Below are 21,431 nucleotides of genomic sequence, written 5' to 3'. Positions count from 1 at the left end.
AACCTGATCAGTGTAAAGGAAGTGATCAAGAGATAAGACAAGGTAAATGAGTGGCTCACAGCCACACCTAGGAAAGGAAATGTAAGGAAATAGAACGTAACCTCTGTGTTTGACGCCGAACTAAAGTCGGATTGTATCGAAAAGACGATTTCAGGAACTAAGATTCCATAGCGTGTCAAGACGGACCTCGCCGAGTGGTCAGTCATCCTTCTTAAATAAGGACAATCTTCTGATAAGGAACTAAAGGCTGGATTTCAACACGACCTCAGTCATAAAAAGTCCTTAACAAACAAGCTACCCCTAGAAACAGTTTTAGGAGTTAACGCCTGTAAGCTTTATAGAAAAGGACAAAAGGTGGGTTCTGAAAGTACTCAGAAAAGCCACCTCTCGAAGGTTAGATAGTGAATTAGTTGTTGTATATCGCAGTCCAGAATGTGTAGTAGATAATTTCCTTCTAAGCAAACTTAAGCCCTGGTTTAATAGAGGTAAAAGTCTTATAGTAGACGCATTCAATGCACGGTATATAGACTCGGTTAACCTAGAAGTAGGTTCATCGATAACGTCATTCGATTGTAAACTGTTGGAAACCTCGATTGTATTAGCTTTATTCCAACACATTATGAAATTACTCTTCTCTTTTGGATTTAGTCTTCACACACTGTGATGACGTCGGTCAAATGACTTTCCTCTCACCACTAGGGAGAAGGGCTCATACAGTCATATTATTCAAATTCATGGCTGAGATTGCACCGGTCTGTCCTACTATATGGAAGGCAGATATGGAGGCAATCAACTACGCAGCGTCGGTTGAAAACCGGGAAATTGACTTTAGGGCATCAGTACAAGAGATATGGACTCTATTCAAACATACATACACTGGACAGTCCCAAAGAAGAGGAAGCACGGCTTTCCCTGGATAGACCGGGATATTCGATGTTTGCTAAGACAAAAGGAGGAATGTTGCTATCAGCCTTGGCATAGCAAGTACGATGGAACGCCATAGATCAGTAAGAAACAAGTGTATAACAAAAATTCGGGAAGCTCAAAGAAAATATGAAATGCAGTTGGCACAATCTGCTACCAAGCAGCCCAAGACAATATTCTCGTACATAAACTACAAAAGAAGGATGCATCATTGGATTCACAACCCAATTAAAGAAGAGAGTGGATCTGAAATGATAGAGGAAGATCAGGAAAAAGCAGAGGCTATGGCTGATTATCTTGGGGCAGTTTTCACTCAGAAACCTCCTCTAGACAAAAAACCAGACCCAGATACAGAGTCAGCAAACCACCTGCTCACCGTGGACTTTGGTCAAGACGATGTACTTAAGGCTCTTAGCACCTTAGACATGGAAAAGTCAACAGGACCAGATGAACTACATTCCAAAATCTTGAGACATTTTGCACAATATATCGCGACCCCACCGACTGTGATGTTCAATATGTCACTTGACCAAGGTGTGTTACCGATGGACTTGAAGGACGCAATCGTCACTCTCATATATAAAACAGGACCAAGACAAGTTCCATCGAACTACAGACCTGTAAGCCTCACCAAGGTTGTAATTAAAATATTGGAAAGAATAGTCAAACAAAACATAATGAAATTTGTGGAAACCAATAACTTGATAAATAGCGAACAAAATGGTTTCAGAAAGGGTTTATCTTGTACAACAAATCTCCTTATAACAAGGGAATATTGGATAAAGGCGTTAGACAACGGAAACTCAGGGGATGTCTACATAGACTTCAGTAAGGCATTTGACAAGGTGCTAACAAATAGAATGCTATTGAAGTTAGAAAATCTTGGTATTGCCGGATCTCTTTTAAAATGGCCTAAGGATTTCCTAGTAGGTCGTAGACAGAAAGTAAGAATAAATTCCAAGTGCTCCACCTGGAGACTAGTACTTAGTGGAGTACCACAAGGTTTTGTCCTAAGTCCTTTACTATTTATACTGTACGTAAATGATCTCCCAAGTATAACGGAGTTTCAAATGCTATTATACGCTGACGGTGTAAAAATCTGGCGAGTAATAACCGAGGACGCAGACGCATGTGCACTACAGGCAGACTTACATAATCTGATTAAGTGGTCTAAAGAGTGGCTGATGCCTATCAACACGGCAAAGTGTGTCTACAAAGGTTAATAGTTACAACATAGGGAATTGCCATTACCTGTTGTCCGGTCTCATAACGATCTAGGGGGGACAGCGAGTCTTGATCATAAGACGACGGCCCATTTCCGGGAGGTCGCAGCTAATGGGTTTAGAACCCTCTGCACTTGAAAACGGACGTTTACTAAGTCAGATACTACCATGTTCAACCGTAGTGAGATCTAAGCTTGAGAACTGCGTTCAGGCTGCAAGCGCTTGTTCAAAATGTGACTAAGATATCATGGAAAAAGTACGGCGAGCAGCTACTCGTGCAATTTCAGAACAGAATATTAAGAAATGATTTTGGACCTAACATATTCTGTCTTTTTTTCCTCACCGGCACAGGACACCTCAGAAGACAAAGCGGGCGCGTGGAAAAGCCAGGAACGAACAAAATCCCCGGGGCATATAGGTTTTCATACCGAGTCACCAATACTTTGAACTTGTTGCCAGAAGCAGTGGTGACCGCACCTTCAATTGACTCACTCAAGAGAAGACTGGACACTCACATAAGTAAACTAGAAAAGGAATAACATAGGCCGTAGGCCTTATGTCCTTACTACACAAATCTGAATCTGTGCCCTGAAATTGTGCACTTTAACTATTCACAAGGTTGCCGATAATTTGACTTGAAGGTCGTTCACGTTAGTGTCACAATAATTCTAATATCTACTTAACATGCAGTGTCTGTAGAGTATTTACGTCATAATGGTCTCTTTTTATTTCAAAAACGTCTATCTCTTAGTGCATTAGCGTGTTGTATTTTCTAACTTGTCTTTGATTGTAAATGGTTCTCTAGGTAAGTCTGGTCTATGCTCTATTCATATGACTTTGTCCCTTCGGCCTTCCGTCATGTGCAATGTTTCCAGTCATGTTGAACAAAACTCATAAGTTAGTTCAGGTTGCTTTGATAGTTTACAAGCGATCTTCATTGTTGTTGTTTATTGGTTGACGTAGACCTTCGCAATTACTTGGAATCTCACATTATTACTGGGTTTTCCACATGTATGATTAGTCAAAGCCTTTTCAATCTGGGAGTGGTATAAGTTGTCACACATTTTTTGTGCAGAGTTTTAATGGATCAGTACTTGTCTGAAATCATGATACCTACGTATTTCCCCTTTACAATCTACTTAAGTAGTCTTTGTTGCGCTTAAAACATAACTAAAAATACCGAATGTGTCTTGTGTATGTTTCAGTACGTACTTATGTACGGATCTCATGAAGTTCAATTTTAACCAACTACAGTTAACTTATCCCATTTCTGATTGCATTGCTGATAATAAAAGTATCTCCCGGTGGTACGAAAATCTTCAGCTCTATAATTCCAGATCCTACCTTCGATGAAAAAATTTACTCTTTTTTAGCTAAATAAAAGACTTTCAACGCTAGGAAATAGTATTAGGTCATAAAAATTGAGATCCTATCATTCCAAATAATGTTAATAAGGAATAGCCTAACTTTGACAGTCATTTCTAATTCATGACTGTAAATTCGAATCTTATTTTGATGTATAATCCATGGGCTTAAGTTTTGTCATTTCTCGTTGGTTTGGCTAGATACTTTTTGTTAACTTAAATTTTATACACAATCCATTGAAGTTCTGAATCTCGGTGTAATCAAAGCCTTTCTAAAATACAGTAAAATACAGGGTTACGTACAAGCAGTGACATAACTAGACTGTTGATTGGTAAGGTCATCAGTTTGTGTGGCTCTGAAGTGTTAAACATACACATATCTCAGCTATTGAAGTTTACTATAATGACCAGTAAATTTTATTGTTGCTCCAAACAATATTTCATTTATGGACATCAGTGTTAGTCACATTACATTCTTACGCATAGCTGAACTTGAATATTTTTTAGACTGAAAATATCACGAGTAATTCACGTTTTAATTAGGTGTCATAGTTGATACCAGGAGTAAACTCATCCCAAATCATGCATTCTTAAAAAATCAAGAATGTTGGTCATCATTATATCGGTTGACCTCATCAAAAAGAAGTAAAAGGAGCACTCTAAGTTGTTTTCAAGTTTTCTTAAATAAAACAGGTGTTTAGTGCTTTTAGTATATTTGGTAGGTCTCTTTCAGATTGATATATTGCTTATCATATAAGTTAATTTATCTTTTTTACACCAATCACAGTTTCTTCATGAGGTTGCTTAAACCGACCTGGGTGTCTCATGGATTTCTGTCAAAGGACAAAGCTGTTGGTAAGTTTTCATCAGTTTCGTATGTCCGCTTCAGGTCGACCTATATATAGTTTAGATATACATCCTGATGGTTCACGTTTAGCCACTGGTGGGGTAATCGACACATGTGGAGTTGTTGTTTTGTGGAATATGGCTCCTATTCGAGATCCAACTTTAGAGTCAAGTGATAACTCTTGTCTTAAGCTTTTTCAGATGGACAGTCATCAAGGTGAGGCTATAACTAAAATACCTTTATTACTATAATTAAGTTGAAATAATTCTTAGTATTTCGTTCGTTCATTGTCAACTAGCTCCTTTCTAAGGGTAAACTTTTCCTCGAATGTGTAACGGCAATAAGTTTCTCCTGCTTCAGTTTGGACACCCAGACAGTATTCCAGCCCTCGCGCAAATCGAATGTTAGAGTGTGGCGCATACATATTTGTTTCCTCCGTGTACCAATGAATATATTTAGTGCTTCTTCCCAGCATCTTGGATTGAGATATATTCCGGCAAGACTATAATTTATGGACGACTTTTGAGCGGCGTCGGAGTGGCCTTGAGAACGTTCGTTTACTCACTAGGACTGAATGAGGGTTATAAACCAGTATGAGGAATTAAGTTTATGATTTAAAGTTGATGGTTTGGGTTAGAAATTATATTTAGGTTTTTCATCACGAACTGACACTAGCTAAATTGTTGGCCTGTGATAATTATAACGATGTTCTAACGTTTGGCGGAGGGGGATAATATAATCAATACATCCTCGACCAGAATAAAAACTAGTCTGCTTCTCGCGATTCAATCTTTCTCGGGTTTCGAACAATGTACGAAGTTTGACAGGAGCCAATAGTTTGGATGCATTCGGAAGTAGACTTATCCCCAGATAGCTGTTAAATGTGTAACGTGAACCCTTTTTAAAGCAGCTAAATGCCCTAGTACGGCCAAGGGTGTGGAGAGTCAGCTCCCCTTCTCGAAATGCTCTCAAACGGCCACACGTATACGGCCACTTCCAGGGAAGTCCTATTCTATATCCTATATCCTGCTGTAACCTTTTACTTTCTTCGTAAAAAGTGGTTGTATCTTCCTTAACTGAAAGATTTCTTCTGATTGTACCTTTTCGTCCTCCTAGTATTACTATTATTATTATTATTATTATTGTTATTATTATTATTATTATTACGCTACCTTACACCAATCTCTTCGTTATTTTTCTCTCTTTTTTTAACGCTCCTTACCTTTTTTTCCTTCTGTTTAAATTCTCATTGTATTGTGTGGCGCATGTATATTGGCGCACTCTTGTACCAATATTTATGTGTTTAAATAAATAATAATAAATAAATAAAAAATATTCACTACACTTCTTGACGTTGCTCCACTGCCTGGTGGATTAGACCTTTAGGTCAGAGGCCCCGGGTACTGCCCCTAAGAAACCACCTGTTTCGTTTCGGGCGTCCGGACAGTATCCGAGCTCTCACACAAATCGAATAATTAAGTGTGGTGTGTATATATATGGTGCCTTCTTGTGTCAATGTTTATGGTTAAATAAATAAAACTGCTATCTAAACTTGCTAAAGCGAGTAAGGTAACCCATAACTGTGGTTTACTTGTTGACTATATTAATATTTCTATAGTAATCTACTGAATGATTTAACTACTTGTTTTCCTTCCGCCAGATAACTGTAATCAGTGGTTAGAGACATTGATCAGAACTGGTCACACCTGTGTAGTTATACTCATTCTTGAATTCCCCAAATCGTGATCATCAATATCACTTCATTTTATGGATTTATCCTGTATTTTCAAAACCATATTCTTTGTGTTTAATCTTTTTCGCAACCAGAGACACTTCTGTTACTTCACCTGATTTGTTATCCACCTTGTTAATTTTATCTCGCTTTTGTAATATTGTACAGTAACTTGGGACGATACATGTTTCCATATTGAATATAACCGTCAATAAACGGCCAATTCACCACTGAAACACTTTAGGCTTATATACTTCTCTGCATTTTACAACAACAATTTTTTTTCTCTCGGCCAGCTTGTGTCAACTGTGTTCGTTGGTCACCATCTGGTCGTTGGTTAGCGTCTGCTGGAATGGACAAAGTTATTATGTTATGGTCGAAAACAGCGTAAGTTCTTATGTAGTTCTTCGACTTCACTCTATTATACTTTTATGTATGCATTTGAATTGTAGTTTCTTGTTCATTTTCAGTCTATAGAGATTCTGTAGGGCAAATATTCCAATAAGAGACTGACCAATGGCAGTCCTAAGTATCAATAAAAAGATTCAAATAAACAATACAAAAATGAATTTAAATGATTTTATTTAATTCTTCACGATGATGGCGCTGATAATAAAATATTTTTTATTGCTCTATTAGTAAATTAATTCATTACTTTATTGTCAGAAATTATTTTCCGATACATTACGCTGAACCTGTAATATGCACTGTTCCCGTTTTCAAATGATTGATTTTGTTCACTGTCTCCTCAGCTGTAATGTTATATCACTTTATACATGGATCATGTTGTAGAGAGCTCTTGTCAAATCTGATCATGGTAATATTATTTTGTTTACAGCGGTACATCTCGTCCAGTTCAGGTATTCGGTTCAAAAGAGCCTACCAAGTTTACGGAACATTGGCGTTGCGTATCAACCCTTCGAGGCCACAGTGGTGGTGAGTTGTTTATCTTAAGATAATTTCGACTAATTTTATCTCAAAAAAGCTTGATTAGTTGACCTAAATACTTAACTTTCAGCTTTTAGATTATCCATGTTATTAACTGGACTTGAAGGCGCGATTATATTGGCAAATAATCTCGTATTTCACCTACGACAACCTCAGAGGATAGTTGCTTGTGATATTTCTGACTAAACGGAATACACCCATTATGACTGAAAAGAGAACTCTTCGCTGAACTAATCTTTCTTTCTTATATTTCTGATTGACACATTGTGTTTAGTCATTCCTGTCTTCATCTTCATCGAATATGCCTTTATTAGTATTCACCATATTTAAATGCCATATTTCACAGTCGCGTAAAGTAGCGCAGCTAATGGCGGGGAGTGACTGATATTAAAATCCTGGAAAGGATAATTATTGAATATATCATACCAAATTCAAGCATTAAATATCAACTTCTCATATTATCTCTGTGATTCTGAACCAAATACTCAATGTGATGGTTCTAAAAAATGCTTGGCTAATAAAACATCAGTTACCAATTTGAATCTTGATAAAAATTGTCACCTTTTTGAGATATTCTGGTTTTCCTCATTCTTAATTGTAATGATCATGTTCCTATTCGCTATTTTATTGAGGTGAAATTCTGATTTGTTTTTGCCAGAAAGATTTCAAGGTAATTAATCTCTTAGTTTGTCATCTTATAATAGGTTTAATCTAATCAGTGTAAAGCGATGGCTCAGTGATTGAAACCTTTGACTTTTACCCAATTTGTAGGAGGTAAGACTATCATTTAATCTATTTCGGTCTAGAAAATTGGGTGGCATCACTAATCTTTACATTTTATGTGTCCTGTAACTAAGTGTACAAATTTGTATCTGGTATATGACTTGTATATTAATCATAAGTAAATAGAATGTCACACAATATGTATTAGGTCACCTTATCATAATTCTCATTTGAACTGTTGGAAATAAAATGAACAACAGAGAAGTAAAAACTATGGTAGTAAAAAACCCAATTTATAGAATATAGTACCTAAAAAAAAGAACGAAAACCTGGATTAAAAAGTGTACAGAACATCTCCCTAAAATCTGACAACCATACAGTAAATAGTTAATTTGCAATAAATCGATCAATTGTCTCAAACTTAACTGTTCCTTTCGCAAATATCAGTACATTGTCTCGGATTTCATTGTTCATGCATTTTCATAGCAACTGCTCTTCGTTCCCGTCCCTTCTCTCTCGATCTTATATACTACTTATGCGGATATAAGTAGCTCACACCACAATATTACTACATTCAGCATTGATATTTCTAACATCGTTCATCCATTTCGAGTCTAATCATCTGAGATTTTTATTAAATTAAAGTATATATCATTATTTAATCATCTTACATCACTCATATTATTCTCGGTGATTAGGGTTTTTTTCTTCTGAGTCAGATGAAATAACTTTTAAAGAAGCAATATTCATAACATCATTATCAGAATGAATTGATAGACTGTCTATTTATTCTCTCCGTTATTACCAATTCCTGTTTTACTTTTATGAAACAGAATGGCTTAGTCGTCGGATCATTCAACTTACAATTATTATGTCACAAATTTAAGTCATTCTTTAACTGCCTCGATTTATACAGTTTGGTACTAATATTGTGGTGTACTACTGATGTCGGTAGATATAAATAGCATGTATCGCTAATCGAAAGTGAAATACATGGAGGTAGAAGGCTAAGAACATCGAAGAAACAGAACGAGAACAAAGAATGATTGGTGTGGAAACAAGAGAACAATAAAGTGTGAGACGATTGATTGATATTTACTAAAGGAAGAGCCAAGTTTGAGACAATTGATTGACATTTTGCAAATTAAGTATTTATATTACGGTTCTCACATTTTACTAAGATGTTCTGTAATTTTGTGTTCAAATATATTTGATTGTCCCCGTTTGTGTCCTCGCTCATTACAATAGTATCATGTATACGCTAACGATCAATACACCACGTACAATTCTGACTTGTTCCCAATCTACCAGGAAGACTAATCATCTATCTCTTATGATTTAAACTTAATCTACATGACTATATGGTTAAAATAGAAGACCATTGATCACTTTAAATAAAAAATCTCAATAATTACATGTTATTTGTAGTACTAAACTAGGTAATAGGTTTATGATTAATTTACTCTACTTAATGAACAGTAAATGATATACACAATAACTGATTCATTATATAATAGATCACAAGTAGAACAGTATAAAAGCAAGATACTATTGATATATCCCTTTCTATCAAATATCAAATTGAATAAACAATGAACGAAGTTAATATTTGTATTAAACTATCTACAGATTAGATTTCTGTGTATATTTATATTATTCTCTCATAGTTTTTCATAGGATTATTCTACTGGGAATTTTTATTTCTCTTATTCTTTAGATATTATTGACTTATCTTGGTCTCATGATGGAAATCGTTTAGCTTCTACCAGTGTTGATAATTCTGTAATTGTTTGGTGTCGTCAAAAACTTCCTAATGGTTCAGGTTATACAAGCAATTCTTTCTATTTACAAGCAACTTTAAGTGGTCATAAAGGTTTTGTGAAAGGTGTTACTTGGGATCCAGTTGGTCGTTATTTAGCTAGTCAAGGAGATGATTTAACTGTGAAAATATGGCGTACTGCAGACTGGCAGGAAGAAGCTAGCATCAGTAAACCATTTACAAAGGTAATGTTAATGATACGTTAATTTTATAAGCTACACTTATTAATATCTGGTACTCGAACACCTAATTATGAATTCTTATCCGCTTAGTCGTTCTTCAGAGTTTTCCTAAAGTTAAGCTACGGACAATAGCGAGTACATTCTAAATGAGAACAGAAGCTTTAATTCAAGTTTTGTTTATATACAGAGAACAAGGTTATGTACGGATAACTTTAACATCCTGGAAGGATGCTAAATTTAGTAACAAAACAGACAAATATTCAGTGTGCTGCATATCCGGTCGGTTTTCTAGAAATTCACATTAGATGGTGATTAGGCTTTACGTTTTTAGTCTTCTTGTGGCTTCTGAAAACTTTTTTGAAAGATTCTCGAGAGCTCGCAACATGAAAAGTATTGCTGGGCATTGAGAATACTTCTTTTGATTGCAATCAGAAATAGTAACTGTGTTGTGGCTTGCTGCAAGATAAATCCTAAACTCTATTGGCCAATAACATTCATTTCACCATCTAAACGCAATCGGCTTCTCTTTCATTGACAAATATTGTCTAAATCTTAATCTATCATTATGCTGTAGGCGAACACATATTACGTGTAGTAAGACAATTTATTTGTTTCTGTATTTAAATTATCTTATTTTTGTTGTTGTTAATGTTTTACTATCCAAGATCAGTTTCTAGCCAAGCCCTAAATAAGTGGTTCATACTTTTTAGCACTTATTAAGATGGTACATTTACACATTCAAGTTAGATGATGTTCCCTTCAATAATAATAACATTCTATGTTTTACTCGATACTTTACCCTTAATATTATTCTTCATACTAAGTTAAAATCCATATAATCATCTGTCAAATGATTGTTTAAACATGTATTGTTGTTATTACCTCAGTTGTTTAAAATTGCTGCATTTTAGGCTAGTGGACAAAGTCAAGTTATGCGTTTATCATGGAGTTTGGATGGTTCAACTCTTGCTTCACCGCATGCTATAAATAATGGCTTTCCTACTGCTAAACTTATTGATCGAACGAATTGGTCACCAAGTTTAGATTTAGTTGGACATCGTAAACATGTTATTTGTGCAGTAAGTTAAATTATTGAATTTATTTGACTAATATCTTCAACAACGAATCATTTATATGGAGTATATTTTTGTTATATTTCATAACTTGTCACAGTTCAATTAAAAAATGACAGCTATCCGATAGCCAATTCTGTTTCAATAGCTCTTAACTTAATTTGATGATCGGCTTTGTCCATTGTAACAGTATTCCCGATCCATGCTATCTGGAGTGGTAATGAATTTAATATCCGACGGCAAAATTTTATTTATGGTGAGTGTAGGGTTCTTCAAACAGATAATCGATATTTAGTTATTCTATCTTCTTACAAGTGGATAAAGTTTGAAAGTTCTTTCTACAGACAGCACTAATCCATTAGCCATGTATTTCTGGTATTACCTATAAGGTTTTTAGAGCTAATAAGTTTAATTAAACTCACGAAAAATTCCTGTATTACAGGTCTCAAACAGTTGTTCTTCGAATTGTGCAATCACTTTCCTAGATCTTCATGATCTTTGATACTAATCCGATTCGCTTCTCAATTTCATCAACAAGAAATAATCTTTCTCAATATGGATAATCAGATTCAATTCCTTGCAAACCTCTATCCTTTATGCACTGAATTTATATATTTTAAATATCTAGACTGACTTAAATTAAATAGAGCCTTGTTCCTAATTTAACAGTTAAAAGTATTCTCGGTGGGCCCCCAAATACCGTGGTACGGCTGAGAGTGGAGAGAGTCAGCTCTCTTTCTCGAAATGATCCCACATGGCCATGTGCATACAATCACTGCCAGTGAAGTCCTACTCACTACCTTCTCATGGTGGTGGTGTTGTTCACAAAATTGAGAGGATAGAAAGCGAATGTCCGGCTCTTTAGTCAGGTTGGTGGACACGGAGAGTTCACCTAGTGGAGTTGGGAAATTCTGTACATGAGCTCCAGGATCTTGAGGAAACAAATGGCTTACGAACCTGTTGTGGGTCACCGATCGCCATGTTACTGCATTTCTCGACGTTGCTCCACTACCTTGTGGATTAGACCTTTAGGTCAAAGGCCAGTTCAATGAATTGATCGATATTTTTATCTTTTACTAATTTTCTATTTTCAGCGTTATAATCCTAATGTTTTACGTAAACAAGATGGATCTGGGATTCCGGTATGTTGGTTTTATCTTTATGAATTATTATGCTTGATTATAGTATCGACATTATATTGTTAAATAAATTATCTGAACAAAAGACAAATTCATCTAACATTAACAAGTTTTGTTAAACCTAGTGAATACTGATATACTTTCCCATGTCCTTTATGGCTTGCTTGAATATCTCGGCTACATGTTAGCGAAGTCTAGATATTTCAACAAGTTATTCATTATGTCTATTAATCACATAACCTATTCAGGCACATTTATGAAAAGTTTACGACTTTTCGCTGTACAAGTTACAAAAAGTACAATTATAAACGTCATCACGGTTGCTGACAATGTGCATCGAAAAGAATGAACATTATCCAGATGTGGATACTTAAACTGTTCACATCTAACTGTCGATTATTCAATATTTATTATGAGGATCAATCATGAAATAAGAAACAGTACATTGTTGAAATACTTTGTTTTTCATCATGACTCTACACTAATATATATATGATTTACAATAATGAAAGTAGATACGTTACGTAGTAATTAGCATAATGATATATCGATTATAAATTAACATTGAGTAATTCGAAGAAAGAGGATTATTAATAATAATTATAATCAAAGTAATTATTCGAAAATTAAGTAGTTGTTATGTTGCATAATACTAAAAAAGAGAATTGATCGTTTCAACTGCTCCTGTGGAGCCAGTCATATAAGGCATACAATTCAGCAAGTTCGTCATCGTATAACAGAACATCATCCGTTGTAGTTGAGCAAAGGACAGGTAAGAGTAACTAAGAGTTCTATTCTCGTCCACTTGATGGATACAGGTCATCAAGTTGAACTGAATTAAGCTTTTAAGGTTATCCATCATATTCCATCAAATTTGCCACATGGTTTATGAGTGCGTCTTTTGCACATTACTGAAGCCATTGCAATCTATGTTCAAGAAACTTACCTTTGCATCCAAAAGAAGTTTATACAACCACTCTCACTACCTTGGCCATCGGTATAGGGGATTTTGTAGAAGAACTTTGATAAACTATTTTCGTATTCCTTCCACTTTTTGTATTTTATTTATTCTCAACATTCGACTCTAGATTCTTACATAACTACTATACTAATGACCATTAACCAAAGTATTTTTGATTGAGATCATGAGCCAATTGATGTTAGACCACCATCGAAAACCTGGAAGCACTGGACGGCCTTTTCTTCCTATTGTGGGACTCCTCGGCAGTGCGCATCCACGATCCCGCTCTCGGGATTCGAACCCAGGGCCTTTAGTCTCTCGCGCGAACGCTTAACCTACTGGACCACTCAGTATCCAATTGTGTTAATGTCTAACCTCAGCCAATCGACAAAATTGCGCGACCAAAATATTTTGTTGGTTCCTTCTTTTTTGAACCTATTATGCAACATAGCAACTACTTGGTTTTCAAATAATTACTTCGGTCATTGTCAATCCTCTTTCTTCCAATTTATAATCAATATGTCATTGTGCAATTATTACGTAACGTATCCACTCGATAAGTATTACCTCATTATTGTAAACCATAATTATATACTAGTGTGTAAAGACATGATGAAAAACTAATTGAAAAGAAATTTCTTCGCTCGATTCCTTCCTTCTTTATGAACCAAATGTCAAACTGGGAATTTTCACTATATTAAAATACTTTATGCTGAGAATTCTATATTGTGCCAAAAATATAATATTGAATAAAGCCATGAATAATAAAAATAATAACTCATATTATTAATTTTCTTTCATATTGGCTGAATTGATACGGATTCGTATTGAATCTGACTGCCTGATTTTGTAACATTGATTATACCTATCAGTTTGGCGAATTAAAATTAAGAAAAGGTTCATTTTAATGGTTCACATTAACTCTTTAAGATCATATTTTTCAATTGAAATTAGTGTACACACTTGTCTTGATGTTATCAGTTAGGGAAGTCCTACTCACTGCCTTCTCGCGGTTGGGGTATTGTTTACGGATTTGAAAGGACGAAAAGCGAATGTCTGGCGCTTTAATCGGATTGATAGGTACGGAGGATCCATCTAAGGGATTTGAAAAATCCTAATTTCAAATCAATGATGCACATGGACTCCAGGATCTTGATGGAACAAATGGCGTATGAATCTATTGTTGGACACCAGCTACCATGGGACTGCATTTCCTGAAGTTGCTCCACTGCCTTGTGAATTAGACTTTTATGCCAAAGGCTCCGGGTGTTTTGGTTCGGGCGTCTGGACAGTCTGGACAACTCTCACACAAATCGAATGATTTATGTGGCGTATATCTGTTTGGTGCCTTCTTGTACCAATGTTTATATACTTAAATAATTTGTTTATATTAAATGACACCCAACCTTATGGTTAATTACTTGTTTGCATATTAGGATTTATGTTATTAGTATTAGTATAAACAACTTCTTTTTGTTTTACAGCTATAATTTATTGTCCAGAATGACAACAAATGCTTCATAATTAAACTATTAAACTTACCATCAACAAACAAAGTATCCACTTTAACTACAAATCTTCGCCATCATTTCAACAAACAATGTCGTTTGTTATATTTACATTTATATATCATATTCAATTACGTTCTTGTAACTGTAGTTGTTTTTCTAAACTAATCGACATGGTTATTCATAAAGTTTTGAAAAATTATCTTTTATTTTTCTTGTTTTAGGGTGCTGTTTGTTTAGCTCTTGGCAGTAAAGATCGTTCTGTTTCTGTATGGGTAAGTAGTTGTAAACTGTGGAATATTTTGTTGTGTAAAGTTGTTCATAGTCTAATTGTTTACTTATTCTCTAATTAGTCTTTTATAAAGTATACTTGTTTATTATCAGATTTTAAGATTACATGGAGAATGTGATACTGGTGTGTTTCTGATTTGTAAGATCTGCAAGATTGACAAATGTGGTTATTGAGATTTGTGGTATACGCTCTACCTCCATGATGTGTTGGTATTTGTGGATCCTGTAGTGTGCATCCGTTATCATTAGGTGTACCATTTTGCTTCCACTTTGCTCAGCTATTTTTCATCCTAATGAGCAGTTGATTGGAGGTCTATATCTTACGCTTGCTGGTGGAACATGCACGCTCTACCTCATTTTTTTGACTTCACTTAAAAAGAGGTAACTGTTAAAGTCCAACCAAGTAGCTGAATAATTTCTTGCTCATTATAAGGTCTAATGGCTATTGCTTCGATTTGGTTTAAAAGCTATACGTGGACACTGTTTAGGATTTTCAAACTTTATTGGCATAACTTTCCAGTTCTCTTTAGTTTGCGAAAGATTTTCACTTGATTTCAGTCGTTGGTTGGAATTCCTTTTTAATTGAATAGAAATTACAAAACTGCCTAGTTAGTTATCCTTCATTATTAATTTCAACATAAACTAATACTCGTTGGGGGTGCGAGACTTTAATTAATGGACAAATCAATCAGATTTAGGATAACAGATCTTGGATTTTGGCGTGAAATTCATTCATTCATTTGACTAAATAGAGTTTTGGTATTATAGCTGATGTCAGTTTGTGATGAAAACCCTAAATCTAATTCCTAACGCAAATCATCAACTGTACATCATAATTCTAATTACTCACACTATTTTATAACCCTCATTCAGTCTCCTAGTGAGTAGACAGACGTTCTCAAGGTCACTTTGACGTCGTCCAAAAGTCCTTCATAGATGATAGTCTCACCGGTACAATTCTGAGCTTTCATCCATCGACTTTTATTTGAACACTAAGCCACAAATGTTACAATGCACATGATAATTTCCACTGAACTACTGCTGTCTAAATAAATAAAGTTAAAACAGAAGTCATTTATAATCTGTCAATTTTTTGTTTTCCTAACCGAAAGTTTTTAGGTGTTTATCAATTCTTGTTCATAGTTATAGCTAACACTAAACATTATTTCCACAAGTAAGATCAGTGTTTTCAATTCCAAGCAATTGTTTTCTCTTCTACAAGTTGTTCTTATCAGAAAAAAAAGTCCGCAATATGCAGACTATTTAACTCATTCTATGTTTACCATTTTTCATGAATATACCACTTTGGAAAAACTTATTTTGTCTTGGTGAGGAATTCATCATTTGTCCTGGTACGGTCGAGAGTGAGGAGACTCAGCTCTCCCTTTCCAAACGCTCTCACATGACCGCGTGCATACAATCACTGCCAGGAAAGTCCTACTCACTGCCTTCTCGTGGTGGGGGTGTTATTTACAAAATTGAGAGGATGGAAAGCGAATGTCCGGCTCTTTAACCAGGTTGGTGGACACGGAGAGTTGACCTAGTGGAGTTGGAAAACCTTGATTCCAAACCACCGGAACACATGAGCTCGAGGATCCTAAGGAAACAAATGACGTATGAATGAATTATTGGTGACCGGTTGCCATGTCACTGCATTTCTTGACGTTGCTGTGCTCCACTACGTTGTGTATGAAATCTTTAGGTGAAAGGCTCGGGTTGTTGCTCCCTAAATTAACCACCTGTTTCTGTTTGGCCCTTGTGCAATATCTCAGCCCTCAGGGAAATCGAAAGATTTATGTGTAGCACACATCACCTTTATTAAATATAAATTTCCTTCAACTGTATGTTAACAAATGGATGTGATATCTTTAAAGGCAAACTATCTATTAAGTTGTACTAGACAGTTTTAATTAGTGCTTGATATTATGAACAGAAAAAAGTAATATGTTCTTGTTCACGCTAATTGTTTGTGGGAAGGTCATGAACTAATCCTATTTGTGTTATTAAATAGCATAAAACTGATTTTTAAATTAGATGAGTTTTGTTACTATGGTTTTGTTTTAAGAAACATCCAATTTAAATTTAGTTTTCATTTTGAACTGGGAAATGTGAAATGATTCACGATGTCTGATTCAGATACACACGTTTCCTATGTGCTTGACTGACCAACTGTACGAATTTGAAGAATGTAAAATGACTTGGAAGGTTTAATTGCCAAACTGAATAAATAGGTACACAAATTATCGGTATACACATTTAGCCGTCTGATTCAAACAACGGCATGTAGATTGCGACCTCGATGTGGTGCATGTTCAGTAGCATAGATCACTACGATTTATCATTTACTATTCAATCTTTAAATTGCATGTGAACTCAGGTACAATATGCTCCTAGTCTTACTCAGGCTATCAAAACCAATGAAAACTAGCCTTAGAGCATAAAACATCTGTTTTATCTTGATTTTAAACTTAGCAGGCTTGCTCATCCATACAAAATTTTTAAACCAGGGTCAGTTATATTGAATGCTAAACCTCGCAAATGTGTGCACATCGGGTCAAGTTGTCACACCCCATCAGCTCAGCAAGATGAAATTGTCAAGGGAAATTCCAGAGTAGTTGAAGCAGTAATAGTATTAGTGTTAATAAAGCAGATGAGTGGAGTAATATGGTTTTTAGGGTGACCTAAGAACTAAAAAAAAAAGACAAAAGATAAACAGACGTCAGCCAAAGATAACTATTTTGAACGATATCATTCAGTCTCTAACCATTGGTTACAATGATTGTACGTACCTTCACCAGGTAATCTTCACCTACTCAGAAACTTCAGGTCTTCACGCAACAAGACAGCACCTAGTCTCTCCGTCGAAACTTAACAATCTTAATCTTAAACGTCTGTTGGTCAGTGACATAGCACTTCCTGAGTATTCTGAACATATATGACCCATGGCTCAAGGATCCTAATCTCTAATAATGATGTTTTGTTTTACATTTACTAGACAGTTCTGTTCCTTTAGCCAGTTAAATCATAATGCCAACTTTTCAAACTGTACTTTTATTTTAATTGATATCACTAATATGTTGTCTGACTATTTAGTAAAAAAACAATCTATTACTTTTTCAGTCGACAGCCGGTCGTCGTGCACGAATTGTTGTTCATGATCTGTTCACTAATTCTGTTTGTGATTTATCATGGTATGTTACTATTCTGATTTGTTTTTGTTGAAATAGCGTTTGAGTGATATTTTAAAGTATTGGATACTATGAAATTAACTTTACTGTGATGAAACTTCAACAATTGCCTTACTGTTACTTAGAAAGAGAAATATTTTCACTAAATATGACTGCAGTGGAAAACATTGTTTATGAAAATAATTTGTAAAGGTTATTACACTAGAATGCTCTTGAGGAAACAGTTCAGCTATCAGTAAGTGAGGAAAGTATGTCACACATCTCCATTAAAGTGACATTTAAGTGTCATTGGTTAACAAGTAAACTCCGAACAGTCATAAATAATACATTCTTTGGAGTCTCGTTACTCATCACTCTTCCAAAGATGAAAGTTAGGGAAACTCATACCAAAATGTAGTAGCAGTCTATGATGTTATTGGTCATTGGACTGAACAATATTGGTAACCTCAGACTACCTCGTTGAGATCTTTCTGATTATCCCGCCTACTAGTTAAAGATGTTGGGTTAAAATCGACCGCAATCGCTCAGACGCATTCAACTTTTATATTCCTTTACTTTCTGCATTTCAAAGTTATTCTGTAATTTGAAATCCTCGAGTTAATTTATTCTTCTCGGATCATATTCTCCATGTCCAATATTTCCAATACCACTGATATCACTATTGTTGTGTCGAACAGCCGTCCGGGTCTCTTACTGAAATATACACTACCTGTGTACAAGTTGAAACAGCTCCGTGCGTATAAAAACCAGGAGTGACTAGGAAGCTTTATTGGCTTACTGAGTCGAAATATGTCCGAAAACTCATTCACTAGCGTAGATCTGTTTTTTTTACAGAAAATTAAGCCAGATTTTTAAATAATAACATATAATTGTTCCTTTTGTATAATTATGCCAATCACTAACATCCATCGACGTCTTGGACGATGGGCAGAATTTTTCGAAGGGCAGTTCAACTGGCCTGCTGCTCCGGCAACATCGGTCAGACTGTCCTGCCCTCCATGGCCGGTGACGACTGATCCACCAAACGAGGAGGAAGTCCGCAAGGAACTCCAACTCTTGAAGCGTTACAAATCACCTGGCCCAGATGACTTACCTCCGGCTCTTTTTAAAGATGGTGGTGACTTTTTGACTAAGGAATTGACGACGTTGTTTACAAAGGTTTGGGAACTAGAGAGTGTACCAACGTCATGGAATGAGTCGATAGTTGTCCCTATCTTTAAAAAGGGTTCACGTCGTTCTTGTAACAACTATCGGGGGATAAGTTTACTTCCGATTGCGTCCAAGCTATTGGCTTCCGTCATACTTCGTAGGTTGTTCAAAACCCGAGAAAGATTGACTCGCGAGGAGCAGGCTGGGTTTCGTTCTGGTCGAGGATGTATTGATCATATCTTCACCCTCCGCCAAATGTTAGAACACCGCCATACTTATCAAAGGCCAACAATCGTAGTGTTTCTTGATATCAGGGCTGCCTTCGATTCGTTGGATAGGACTGTTCTCTGGGATTGTCTATTGAAGAAGGGTGTGCCTGAGAAGTTTATTAACATCCTAAAAGCCCTGTATAAAAACACCTCAGGCAGAGTGAGGGCATACAACCACCTTTCTCCATTGTTCCATTCGAGTAGTGGGGTTAGGCAGGGTTGCCCAATCTCACCATTCCTCTTCAACTTTGCCATCGATGACATTCTGGAAACAGCTCTGATGAATGTAAGTAATGGTGGTGTGGATCTGTTGCCTGGAGAAAGACTTCTCGACCTTGAGTATGCGGACGATATTGTCTTACTGTGCGATAATGCCCAAGGCATGCAATCCGCACTTAATCAGTTGGCAATCAATGTCCGTAGGTATGGTATGTGCTTTGCACCTTCGAAGTGCAAAGTACTTCTACAAGACTGGCAGGATTCCAATCCTGTACTCACCCTGGATGGTGAGCAGATAGACGTAGTTGAGAAGTTCGTGTATCTGGGTAGCTGCATAAGTGCTGGTGGGGGTGTGAGTGATGAGATCAATGCACGAATAGTGAAAGCCAGAGCGGCTTATGCCAATCTGGGCCACCTTTGGCGCCTTCGTGATGTTAGTCTAACTGTAAAAGGCCGGATGTACAACGCGTCGGTGAGAGCAGTTTTGCTCTATGCTTGTGAAACCTGGCCTCTCCGAGTTGAGGACGTTAGACGACTCTCTGTGTTCGATCATCGCTGTCTCCGAAGGATTGCTGACATTCAGTGACAACACCATGTCAGTAATGCAGAGGTTCGGCATCGTGTGTTCGGGCACAGAGATGATAACTCAATTGGTGTCACCATCTTGAAACACCGACTTCGGTGGCTTGGACATGTTCTCCGAATGTCGTCCCAGAGAATTCCACGTCGTGCATTATTTGCCGACTCTGGGACTGGTTGGAAGAAGCGGAGAGGTGGTCAGTGCATGACATGGTGTCGTGGCATGAAAGAAAGCTGCAAAGGACTGGCTTGTGTTGGTCCTTCACGACTCCCTGGCTGGGGTCCGAGAGATGGTGCTACACAGTGGCTAGAGACGTTATCAGATATGGCTCAGAATAGAAGCCAGTGGCGATCCTGCTGTAACCTTCTTTTACTTTCTTCATAAAAAGTGGTTGTGTCTCCTTTACCTGAAAGATTTCTTCTGATTGTACCTCTTCGTCATTACTCTCTTTTTCTTTTGCGTTCCTTAGTTTTTTTTTTTTTTTTTTTTCGAATTCCCATTGTTTTGTGTGGCGCATATATATTGGCGCTCTCTTGTACCAATATTTATGTGTTCAAATAAATAAATAAACAAATAAATAAATACCCCTATTAACATCAATCACTTCTCATTTGACTTAGAACTGATGTCGAATTGATTCAGGTTTTAAGCTACTGCTTCTACTTCGTTGGTATGCTGATATGATGTGACAGGTTGGATGAATGCAGATATATCTTAGATTCTATTTGGCTTAATGCAGCGAGAAAATATCTTTTTTTTCTCAGTGTTACATATTGTTTTATAGTGAACTCTATATGAATTAATAGATCACTTACTGGTTCATTTGATCGGCTTTTGAGTTACATTTTATGCATAATATTTAATAATATTTTCATCTATTCAATCGGAAATAAGTTAAGCATATTTTCAACATACCAACATACTAAAAGAGTTGATGAACTACTAATGTGTTCACCAGTGGAGAAACTTGGAAACTATCACCAAATATTTTCCATATGCATATATTCAAATGCAGGTATTGAATATATACATATTTGTGTAAATGTGCGTGTTTGTTAGTATGCTGTGCATGTAATTATGGAAAACACAGGCAAGTCCACACCTAAATATACATATAAGCACAGAAGTTTACCCTTGCAAGTATATGATACATGCATGTATAGAATGAATAAGCAAAGGCCCGTATACTTCATAGTATACACATAAATATAGATTCGAACACCTCAAGACCAGCAGCATTTTCACTGAATGAATATCAAGTATCCAAATCAGTATGTAAGTAATTCATCACT

General features: G+C 36.1%; 1 protein-coding gene across 1 annotated transcript in view; it reads left to right on the top strand.

Annotated features, from left to right (window-relative positions):
• The first annotated feature begins 2,768 nt into the window (after nt 1-2,768).
• Nucleotides 2,769-21,431, top strand: part of MS3_00007215 (uncharacterized protein) — a 43,085-nt gene continuing 24,422 nt past the window's right edge. The window contains exons 1-9 of the mRNA XM_051215472.1: nt 2,769-4,366; nt 4,401-4,574; nt 6,387-6,477; nt 6,929-7,026; nt 9,479-9,765; nt 10,674-10,841; nt 11,930-11,977; nt 14,668-14,718; nt 17,855-17,925. Coding sequence (XP_051065977.1) covers nt 4,306-4,366; nt 4,401-4,574; nt 6,387-6,477; nt 6,929-7,026; nt 9,479-9,765; nt 10,674-10,841; nt 11,930-11,977; nt 14,668-14,718; nt 17,855-17,925 — 1,049 coding nt within the window. The 5' untranslated portion in view covers nt 2,769-4,305. The remainder of the gene's footprint in view (nt 4,367-4,400; nt 4,575-6,386; nt 6,478-6,928; nt 7,027-9,478; nt 9,766-10,673; nt 10,842-11,929; nt 11,978-14,667; nt 14,719-17,854; nt 17,926-21,431) is intronic.

This window comes from Schistosoma haematobium, chromosome 4 (assembly GCF_000699445.3).
Source record: "Schistosoma haematobium chromosome 4, whole genome shotgun sequence".
Taxonomy (NCBI): domain Eukaryota; kingdom Metazoa; phylum Platyhelminthes; class Trematoda; order Strigeidida; family Schistosomatidae; genus Schistosoma; species Schistosoma haematobium.
Note: the sequence above shows the minus strand (reverse complement) of the source record. Positions and strands in the feature narration are given on the sequence as shown.